Source organism: Coturnix japonica, chromosome 2 (genome assembly GCF_001577835.2).
Source record: "Coturnix japonica isolate 7356 chromosome 2, Coturnix japonica 2.1, whole genome shotgun sequence".
NCBI classification, from domain to species: domain Eukaryota; kingdom Metazoa; phylum Chordata; class Aves; order Galliformes; family Phasianidae; genus Coturnix; species Coturnix japonica.
The window spans coordinates 38289351-38300871 of record NC_029517.1 but is presented as its reverse complement, the minus strand read 5'-3'; the positions used below and the strand labels follow the sequence as shown (position 1 = coordinate 38300871).

Below are 11521 nucleotides of genomic sequence, written 5' to 3'. Positions count from 1 at the left end.
GGATTGAGCAGGGAGAGGCTGTCCTTAATTAATGCAGCTGAGCAGTAGGTACGTCTTCATAGATGTTTTTCATTAGAGAACGGGATGTTATTTCAGGATGGCAGCCATATGCCTGTTTAAATAGTCACATCTCAGTTTCTATTCAGTTAGACAGTTACTCCTATCTTAATTAATCCATCTCTATAAAGCTGGGCTTACTAGCATGCACAGAAAGGCCTTCAGCTGTAGTGTTCAAACTGCTCATCAGTTGCCTACAAAATAATCCTTTTAATATCTTTTTGTATAACTAACTGCTCAAAATTCCTATACTATTTAATGGGTCTGAAAAGTGGGGGGAACAAATCCAATGTTGCAATTTGCTATTTGCTGGAAAATTGACACAACCAGTAGGATGAGACAGGGATTAGACAACAGCCAAGCATCCTGTGGTAGCCAGCATATTCCTCAGTGAAAAGCCCAAAGGATTTATGCCAGGGATGGAAGAATAAAAGATAAACGGGTTAGGAGGCTTTGAGATATGTTCTTTGAGGAGGGACAGCTGATTGGTCTTATCTCAAATAGCTACAGTAGGATCATCAAGCAGCCTGTCTGAGGTAATAAGATGGGGGATGATGCGTGGAAGACACAAGCAATTCAGCTCATGCAGATGCACAGATTTCTCATTATCAAGCTCCAAGGATCCAACACATTAAGAGCCTTCCCTCAGTGAAAAACAAGAAATTTGAGGTAGCAGCAAGACTAAGTAACTTCAGATGACAAGAGCCAGCTGAAAGGAAGAGATGAATTGCAGGCCACCCAGGAGACTCCGTTTCTCTTTGGACAAAGAACCTAAGATAACAGAATCAGCCTTTGCTACATGAGTAGATATGCTTGATTTTTGACCTCTCTCTTTCAAGAAAAAGAATTATTTACTTACCTGAACAAAAGGAGAACATCATAGTTCTAAAGAGATTAGGAGATCAGATTGCCCAGTGGTCCTGTCTTAGAAGTAGGATTTCTTTGAGTCTCTTCTAAAAAATAAAACCTGTTTTTCCAAACAAGGCAAACTCCCATCATCATGTTCACCTCATGACTTAAGGCAGCGATTCATTTTAAAGGAGGAGAGGAACTACTGGCAGCTGGCAGCATACATAAGAAACAGATATTGCAGAGAATAGCAATTGTAATGTTTAGGTAGTAAACACTCCAGAATTGAAACTTCGTACATATTTTGGCAGAAAGCAAACCATGGTTCAGTCCATTCTTCAGAATATATAGGTCAGCAATAGGCTCCCAAAAGATATCTAAGGTGTTCTCCTTAAGTACTAGCCACAAATGTAGAAGATCAGAAACAAAGAGTAGAATATTTTTCATTCCTCTGCAATAGTTTTAGCAGTCTCACTCTGACACTTGCAAGACAAAGGACAGTAGGTTTCATCAGTTTACCTGTCTCAACTCAGTTTGGTTCAATAGAGGAACCCATGAGATGTTTTGCATGTTTTTCAACCATGGAGCACCCCTTCTCAGCTGGGCTAAGAGTGACAGAGTGGTAACACTACATTGTTCAGCATCACCACAGCCCTGGGCTAGCAGAGCTTTGCAGTAGCCCACTCCCTTCAAAGTCAAGAGTTAATACCCCTCTAACTGACAGCAAAAGGCACCAGGCTTTTCCAAGTTCATCTGTGTTCCCTAGAAGGTTGTTGAGGAATCCTTGGTCAGTAGCCCAAGCAAATTAGAGATATTTTTATTGACATTATTGTAGACAAATACAGAGAAGAACATTATTCTAGGCGAGTTTGTCCACCTCTACAAAGAATGGACTAAGGTGGTAAGAGTACAATGTACTGTGACTTCTACAGACATAAAATAGGCAACAGCAGAGCTCAGGTAAGCCAGCAGAGTGTGAAAGCTCAGTTAAGCATCACCCTGTTGTTGAGCATTGCATTTTTTGTCTTTAACAAGAATGTGTCCTCAGAATTTATTTATTTTTTACCCTTCAAGATGAACCATGAAAATCTAATGTTCCTAAAGAAATGCATTTGTCTTTTAGTGATATGGGAAAGAGAACAGCACTTGCTTACATAGAAGAAGGCACAGTGAGAATATTTGTCCATCTGTTTCTGCCATCTAATGGCAGAAGTGTTTGAAAAAGAATGATTTTATTCACATCTTGAAATATTTGTAAGTGGAGTGACTATAGTAGAAAATCCTCCACATAAAAGCAATGTAAGTTCTAGTAAATGTGTGACCTTTGAGAGTTAAATGCTATTTTTTTTCCTCTATACATGAAATGAATACAAGCAATGAATCAATTTTGACAGTACTATTTCCTATCTAACATCATTTCATGAAGATGTTTGAAGGGCTGTTTTACCTTATTCAGTACATTTTTAGAATGTACACTTCAGTGTCTTTGGAAGAGAATTGTTCCAACGCTTTTATTCCTTATAAATAACACAATGTTAGCTAATAAAAGTTCCTCATTTGTCAGAATTTTACATAGTCTGCACATTAGTTTTAATTTTCACTATTCAGTACAGTGGATAATAACATCACTTAACAGGTATTTCTTTGAGCTGAGATCTGGGAGGTGAGATGCTGTGTAAAATTTTCCATCTCTTCTGCCCATCATCTTGATAGTGTAACCAAAGACATGAAGTAGTTTAAGTGTCTCTGCACTAGAAAGACTTTATACACCAGAATCCACATTCTTCTTGTGTCTCAAATCTGTTTTTGTTCCCTCCACAGCCCCCATACCAGAACTGACCGCACATGTTCTGCTCTTTGTTGTAGTACCACTTCAGAACGTAATTCTGACATTCTCCCATATCTTGAACCAGGTCACATGCATCTGGAAAAGGCAAATGAAGGAGAGACTTAATGAAAAAATCCACCCTTCTTGGCATTAGAATTTCAAGGGAAGTAACATTTAGTACCTCGGGAGATCATCCAGTCCAACCCACCCACTAAAGCAGATTCCCTAGGGTAGGTTGCAGACAAAAGTATGATCAGCTGTTTCAGTAAAGAGGAGTACAATCTATGTTGTCATTATGTTATTTTTGGAAGTTATAGACCAAAACTAAAATCTAAATGATATCCACAGTTCACCCTATAATATAAACTTGTAATGTACAGATTTGGACTGTATATAGGTATATGACAACAAAAAGTTTTGGAAAACAAAATTAATGGAAACGATTCACAATGAGCAAGCATCCAACAGAGTCCTTCACACTCAGAGATTTTCCACTGAATTAAAAAAAATTCTAATGCTCTTAGATCATACCATAATCACTATTGTCAGGTCCGATTTTAACTGTTGTTGATAGAATTTCCTTTTTCCCCTGAACTTCTCCATACTCTTGTTGTTTTACTCCAGTTGTGTCTTCCTCTGTGAAGTACTCATTCTCCTCAAAACCATATCCAATTCCTGGCACTGTGTATACAGGTCCCGTGGTAGTCAATTTAACTTCTTCCTGGGCTCTGTTTTCAGTTGTTTCAATGTCTTTTAAGTCACCACTGTAACCACTTTCATCAGTTCCAGGTAAAGGCAACCTTCAAAGGAGGGAGGGGAAAAAGAAGTACTTAATCACCAGTACGGCCTTTTCATTCCTTCTGAATACTGTGAAAAAAAAAATGTTGATCCTGATCTTGCTTCTGACAAAGCTAATCTAAAGGGAAAAATCTTATGTTTGGAGATAACTGTAAATATATAGTTTTATCCATTACATGCTCACATGTGTAAGATTTAATAGGCAGTTCCAGACCTTTCAGTCACAGGCACTTGCTCCCGTGTGTCCCCCCGATCTAAGTTTTCACATTCGTCTTGAAGTTCAGGAGGAGGATAACTGTTTATGTCTTCTGTGGAGAAAACAAACATACCACAAGTGAGTTCTGAATTCCTCCACCAGGTTTAGCAAAGAGCAGAAAAAGATTTATTTTCTTGTTAACTGGAGCTTGTATCTTTTACTACCTAGAGAGACCCTTCCAAGGGTCAAAAAAGAAATGTAGGTGACAATGCCCAGAGAAGAAATGTAGGCCTAAATCAGGAGAACATCTGCTTTCATGTCTGAGGAACAGTCTTCCCTTCATAAAAGTGAAGTCAGCATTGCCATACTTTGATTACAAAGTTACTGAGAAAAAAAACTTCTCAAGATTTTTGGCCTAAAGCAACATTAGAATGTAATATTGCTTTGTATTTACCGGCAATTCCATTAGTGTCCACTTGTAGGTGAAAAACCAATTAGTTACATTATGACTAGAAACTGAGAAGCAGTACATACACTGACTGCCTTTTTCTACAGAGCATTTTTCATTCTTTCCATAACTTAAGTGAATGGCACTGCATACTACTTACGTTGCAGCAGATTTAGAAACGCCCGGGCAAATCTCTGAGCATATACCATCTCAGACGTTGAAATTCTACCCAATGTCAGTAAGTGCTGATCTGTTGGGGAGCTTGATATTTCCATTAGCTCATTGTCACTCAGATCATTGCCAAACGCAAGAGTGAACATGGTAAATCCTTGGCACTTGACTCCAAGAGAAATCTCTCTTAGCTTCTCTCTGTCTTGTGTGCTTGTTTTGCTTCCAACTATTGTAAATATGACCCTGTGTTTTCTTTGCCTGGGAGCTTTAAAAAATACATTTTCAACCGTCCACTGTAAAGCAGAAGCAATGGCTGATGGCCCTTCCAGTTGGTGAACAGACTCTTGGATATGTTTCTTCATCAAATCTTTACTGTTGTATGTTTCTAGATCAAATTCCAAGGCCACAGGGGTTTTGTTTCTGTCAGGTAAGAAGCCCCTGGGAGCCTGCTGTACCAATGCCACTCTGGTGCCTCCAAAAGATTCACTTGGCTGTTCAGCAATGACAAACTGATCCAGCATGTTGCTCACAAAGTTCTTGGCAATCTGAAAATCTTCACTGCTGATGCTGTGAGAGCTGTCTATGATGTAAGTAATATCCATATCCATCAGAAGAGGTGGAGAAACAGGCACTGCACAGTTGCTGCTGGGCTTGCATTTATCTAGAGAGGGAGAGCCAATGAACAGAAAACTATTTAGCAAAACAACAAAAACAATGGTTTGGAAGAACAAATGTGAGTCCTGTTCATTTTTTTCCCCCTTAAATTCAATTTAAAGTAATCAATTTACTGACCAGAAATCTTATATTTTTCTTACAAGGGATGAATCCTGCTGAACAAACTGGTGTGTTAAGTTTTACCTTATGAACAGAATTTCCCTGAGAATTTTTCTTCTATCAAAATCTAAACATGTCAAAGGATACTGAAGTAAGCTCTATATTTTATTTGTTTGTTTATTTATTTGACTCAGACAGCTGTTAAGCATTCTGAAACACTGTTATCATTTAGCAGTTTTTCTCTACCCCCATATACAGAATTTATAATAAATGAGCACAGTATCCAGAAACGCAATATTAGACTGTGTTTCTGTTACAAAATAAATGCCAAATAGAACAATTTGTTTCACACAGCTGAGACGGGAATTAAATAGCTTTTGTGTTTTTAAAACCCTATTTCTTACTATCCATATTGTCCAAAATAATTATTCTATTGAAAGATGTAAGATTGTTGCAGATAGTGTAAGAAGAGTAATACAACAGCTGAAATAAGTAAAATGTCTCACCAAAGCAAAGCGTGCAATGTATGATGTTCTCCAAATTTTCAGCCTGTTGTTTTTCCCAAACAAATAATTGAAATCTTCCAGTATCATCAATCTAGGTTTTAAAGGAAACACAGAAGTAACATTAAAGCAAAAGATAGATCACGTTTACTCTTTGTTCTTAATGTCATTACTACTTTTCTACTGAAACAGATGTTATCCCTAACTTGGTGGTTTTATTTCTATTGTAATATTGAACAAGTATTGAGAAGACTTTTCCAGTTGCCATATGGAGTGCTCTATCTTCCCTCATGCATTATAAGATCACCATATTATTCCTAAAGGTTTAACTCCCCACTACGCAGAGATTGTTAAACTATTGCAACTATAACGATTGGTTTTAACAAAGCTTATTAGTGCATTTAAATCAGTCATAACATAGAGTGCAAATCTATAATAGATCATACAAAGCTAGCTTGAGTATTTCTGGTTGATGTTGTACTTGAGACCTGCGTGTACATTTATTTACTTTGTCTTTCAGCTCTTTGCAAAATGTAGATTAAAGAAATAGCATGGGTAACCAAGTGAAATTATTGAAATTCTGTGATTTGGCCTAAAACCTCGAGTCAGAAATAATTCATGTGCAATAAGATCTCAAATGGCGATCATTATAATGAAGACAACCAGTGTTTCTTTGTTAAAATAGCAACCTTCAACAAAACACTTTTTAATAGGAGATCGGACATCCTCTATAGACCTTGTTCTTTATTCAGATAATAGCATCTACTGAGCAAATCGACAACTGATTCAATTTTCTGTAGTCAGTCTACTTACTGAGAAGGCACGTCTGACATCTGGCAATTCAGTGAAGGCAATAACCACTGTTGTGATATCCCAGGCGCTCAGCTCAAGTACAGCTGTGCTGATGACCACATCCTCCTGAGATAGACCATTGGCAAAAAATATGGCAACTTTTCTTGTGAGGATGCCCTGACGAACCCGTTTGAAGACATTTCTCGCAACAAATCTCATGGCTGCCCCAATACTACGTTTCCCAGTAGATCTCTCTAGTGGTATTCCCTGGACTGCCTGTAGAAGCAAGTTGTGATTCTGGAATTCTGAGAAACGAATGAGATAGCGTGTGTTGGTATTGAAAGAAACGATGGAAACACGAGCGCCTGTGGGGCAATTGCTTTCACTGATCTTAATGGTCTTCAGCAGTGACATAACAATGCTTCTCATTCGTTCAAATGCAGCTGGAGTAACACCTTCAGACATATCAAGGGCAAACAGCACCTCCGTTGGATAAACTGGGCACGTGTCTGTATCTTGAAACAAAACATTTGTGTGAGAACATTTCAGCAATTTGAACACTGTTCGTTTTCTTCAAGTCCATGAAGAATGGGCATGCAGAAGCCTGACAGGCTTACCTGATGAACAAGCTGGAATGAAGAAACAGAGAGGAGACAGATTACTTTGGACTCATATTCATAAAAATGGAGACATATTCACTTATCTTCATTAAGGAGCCTGACTCAAAGCTCATACAAGCATCAGAAATGGTCACAAGAGACAACACTCCTTTTCCACAATCAAATAATCAAAACAGTGAAATTTGGATGAGATTTAAAGAAATTATTCTAGATTCTGCTGAGCAGAGAAAGCTGAGAAAGAATGAACACTCCAAAACTAGAGAATAAGAGATAGATAAATATTCTCTGAGAAGTCCCCAGAGGGGAACTGACACAATGTCAAATAATCAAATTAATTTTAAATGAGAACAGGAGAAATGTGTTACAGCTTTGGGCAGCCTGGTCTGGTGGTTAGTGATCCTGTCCATGGCAGGGGGGTTGAAACTAGATGATCATTGTGGTCCTTTTGAACACAGGTCATTCTATGATTCTATGATTCTAAGATCCTATGAAGGATGACTATGTGGATCCTGTGGTAAAAGAAGATGCTCCCTACTTACGGCAGTTTTTTCGTGTAAAATTCACAAGTTCACAAGGCTGCAGGAGAAAAATTAAAAAGTAATTAACAGTAAGTTAATCTCAAGTAGTGTACAGCTAGATGTAAGCTAGTTACTTACTTCCATTAAAACAGTGCCTCTTTGTCCCTTGGCACCCTGAAACAAATTAAATACGGATCCAGATTTGAAATTTGAACTCCATACACTTTAAAGCCTTTGCTTTAAACTCTCCTATTATAGTTTAAGTGTTATAGTTTACCAAAATCATAGACTTCCTTGCATCCCCAAATAAGAACCCCAACTCCACATTTGTTACTTTCTCCTCAGATTAACCTTCCATTCCTCTATCTCTTTTCTGAGCTTCTTCCCTCATCCCCTTAGCTTTCCTGCTGCTATTATAATCACAGATATTCCATACATTTATCTTCATCTTTTCCTCAGCTAATTAGCTGTACAAACATGACCAAAGAGATAACCCCACCAACAAGATAAGAAAGATAGGAAAACAGCCCTTTTTTTTGAATGGCTCTACCCACTACTTGTATCCGTTCTGCAACCCCTTCTCTTCCACTCGCTGCAAAATTCCCACTTCCTTATTTCATTTGTGCACTGCTACCACAGTCATCCCACCAAACCCACACATTCTGTACTCTCTTCTCACTTCTGTATCTGAAGAGGAGATCTTGAGCTTATAATCTGTCTGAAGACTTCCTGAACCATGGATTGTCAGGGCCAACAAATATATGGCTCATTAGCACATAAGGTCTGTCTGTCCCTAACACAGACATTACATAATAACAAACAGCATAAAATATAGTAGTCTAGGTATATTCATTGGTCAGAACAATGTAATGACCAAAAATTATGTTTCTAAGTTGCGTGTATCCCATAGGCCATGTCATACAGAAAAACAGTGTTATCAATAGTTACATTTTAAAACTAAAAATGTAAGTTTAAGAAAAGTTTTAAGGAAAAAATGAATGCCTACAATGTTAGTCCTAGTTACTACTGAAATTCATTATCCTTTCACCTGCTTTGATAAAGAACATAACATTTTCTTGTTTAAAATACAGATTAAAAGCACTAGAAAATACAGCAGTTCATCTAGTTGCATACAAGGAGTTACAGGGTATGGTCAGCTTAAGCTTTAAATGGGTGCCTGTAATTACAAATCTAAATTTATATGGCTTTTCTTTTTAAATGAAAATATCCTTTGGATTTTCGCAGAACAAGCTTGCTCTACATTTTAAATTTTCTCATCTTTTCAGATTAGATTTTTAACTACTAGAGAGACAACGTCACGTATTGCAGAAGAAATTCTGCCCTTCACTGTAGGTTCATTTCCAACAGCAGGTGCTCTTGTGTGAACACATCCACAGGCAAGATGCAGTTCCGTATGGATGGCAGACTGATTAAGTACTGTATATGTTACAAAACACTATTAAATATTCTACTAATCTAGTAGAAATTCAAGAGATATCTAGGAAGATCTTTTAAAAATACATTACCATAGGTCCTGGTGGTCCTTGGTCCCCTGGATCTCCCAGGGAACCTGGTGTGCCAGCATTACCCTAAAAATACGAATACAAGTTCTATTCTTTATAATTGCACACACATGAAGAATTTCAGCAGAGAAAAAACCTCTATAACTACATTGTGAACCATTTCCTCTGTTTGAATAAAGATAGACTACTACCCTTAAGAATTACTAGCAACGAGCAATTCTAAATGCTTTGGCCTTCATTCTCTCAAAGACCTCTCGCCCAGGTTATGAGGTTATTGCAATAAAAAATTTCAGTAGGAATTATTTGTTTGTTTGTTTGTTTGCTGTGAGGAAACACTAGAGATCTGAGGTTCTTTGCTTACTGAACACTCCATGGAGTTAACAGATTTATCATTCTTACCCTTCTACCTCTAATTCCTTTGGGTCCTTTAGCTCCTGAAACACCCGGGTCTCCAACTTCTCCCTGAAAATTAATGAAATCCAGAACTTTATAGGAAAGAAGAATACAGACAAAAACACATAACCCCTTCCAAACAAGAACAGTGTAAAACGATAACTAATGAAAGGAAACATGCTCATTTAATTATACCTCTGGACCAGGATACCCTATGAATCCAGACTCCCCCTGCCAAAAGAAAGAAAAAGGATTTCATAAGAAACTAGAAGTTTCTGATTTCCTTAGTATTTGGTATCTTTAAATCAAAACAAATTTCAAAATTTTTCTTGGCATGTCAGGCCACTCAAGTAATAACAAGTCTCAAATGACCCCATAGGCTTGGGCCTGCCATTTAAATAGGCAAATCACTCCAAGTGCAATTACGAAGTTTCTCTTTTTCCTTTCTTTTCTTTTCTTTTCTTTTCTTTTCTTTTCTTTTCTTTTCTTTTCTTTTCTTTTCTTTTCTTTTCTTTTCTTTTCTTTTCTTTTCTTNTCTTTTCTTTTCTTTTCTTTTCTTTTCTTTTCTTTTCTTTTCTTTTCTTTTCTTTTCTTTTCTTTTCTTTTCTTTTCTTTTCTTTTCTTTCTCTTCTTTTCTTCTCTTTTCATTTCCTTCTCTTTTCTTTTTGTTTGTTGTTTAGTTGTATTTTTCTGTGCTGGCTGTTTTTATCATTTAGTTTTTCAAGGCTTCCATAAGAGAGACAAAATACACTGAATCTCATACTGAAACTGATACATTCTTCCAGGACTGAGAGTAAATTGCTTTTGATGTGCAATTATACTTATATAGCAGTTTATAGATGCTATTTCTCAGTCTGACTTACCATAACCAATCTATTTCTCATTGCTTTCACACAAAAAGTCCATACACTTTTGCCTTGCTTTCAGAGTCTGTATTTCTTTTCCCGATTTAGTAGCAATGAGGATTAGGAGAAATATCTCTGTAATTTTATGTATTATATGTTAATCCTAATAAAAATGATGTGGGATTTTTCCCCTAACAACACTCATTACCAAACCTGGCATGTTTGGTGTTGTTTTTTTGTTTGTTTGTTTGATTGGTCTATGTTTTGTATATTAATTTAAAACCAACACCATCAATGATGTAAAAAAACCCTTCAAACTACAAAACAAAATCCATTGTATTTAAATTCTGTTTCCCAAGCCCAATGTTGGTTATCAGTGTTTTGATGGAAGGTTTAAATAGACAAATCATCAACCATCAGCCTACTACAGATTGGTTACTACCTCACTTAAGTCATGTATTTATGGAGGTATAATTATTTTGATCTCATTCTTCTCTGTATACTTCTTGTTTTAGTCAGATTCTTGCATGTTTTTAAGGAAGCAGACATTTCACTGCTAGCTTGTCAACCCTTGCCAACAGGAGAGGCTAGTCAGGCATGCTGGAGTGCAGTTGGTTCTGCAAAAAAGTACAACTTACAAACCCATATCCAAAACCACACACACACGCACACACTAATGAAAGAGGAAGAGGGTGGTTCTCAAAAGAGTAGCTCCCTCCCAGTCATTCTCATGTATTATCATGTGTCACTATTTGTTTAAAATGGGACCATAATTCTCAATCTAGTTTTCAAAATCTGCAGAGATGAAGAACTATGTTTACCTCAAACTGCATTCTTAAGCTGTCATGAAAGAGAACTAGAGATCACATTTGTTTTATTGCAGAACCTCTTACAAGCTGTGGGAAGGCTGAGCCTCTTGCTGAACATCAAAATGTTGTAGCCACATTGTACATTTATCTTAAATCAATACTGATGGTCCCATTAATACTGAGCCCACATAACAGAAACTGAGAAATGTTCTCACCTTTGCTCCTTTGCTTCCTTCAGGACCATAGGTGTCTCTGCCATCCACACCCTGCACAGGTTGAATATACTGTCAGTTAGCTTTTAATATAAGATGAGATTTATTTCTAGTTCCATTTTGGAAAAGAGACCTCCCATTATATCAGTGTGTCCAGACTTTTGATACTGATGAAGCAGGGCAAT

The 11521-nt window shown here is 37.1% G+C and overlaps 1 protein-coding gene across 1 annotated transcript in view; it reads right to left on the bottom strand.

Annotated features, from left to right (window-relative positions):
• Positions 1–1683: 1683 nt before the first annotated feature.
• COL6A6 (collagen type VI alpha 6 chain) overlaps positions 1684–11521 on the bottom strand; it is a 36551-nt gene continuing 26713 nt past the window's right edge. Inside the window, exons 26-38 of the mRNA XM_015854028.2 lie at positions 11340–11390; positions 9666–9701; positions 9477–9539; positions 9081–9143; positions 7693–7728; positions 7576–7612; positions 7034–7045; positions 6438–6931; positions 5628–5718; positions 4337–5008; positions 3747–3840; positions 3266–3534; positions 1684–2830 (exon numbers count right to left, since the gene is read on the bottom strand). Of these exons, the coding sequence (XP_015709514.1) occupies positions 2658–2830; positions 3266–3534; positions 3747–3840; positions 4337–5008; positions 5628–5718; positions 6438–6931; positions 7034–7045; positions 7576–7612; positions 7693–7728; positions 9081–9143; positions 9477–9539; positions 9666–9701; positions 11340–11390 (2091 nt within the window). The 3' untranslated portion in view covers positions 1684–2657. The remainder of the gene's footprint in view (positions 2831–3265; positions 3535–3746; positions 3841–4336; positions 5009–5627; positions 5719–6437; positions 6932–7033; positions 7046–7575; positions 7613–7692; positions 7729–9080; positions 9144–9476; positions 9540–9665; positions 9702–11339; positions 11391–11521) is intronic.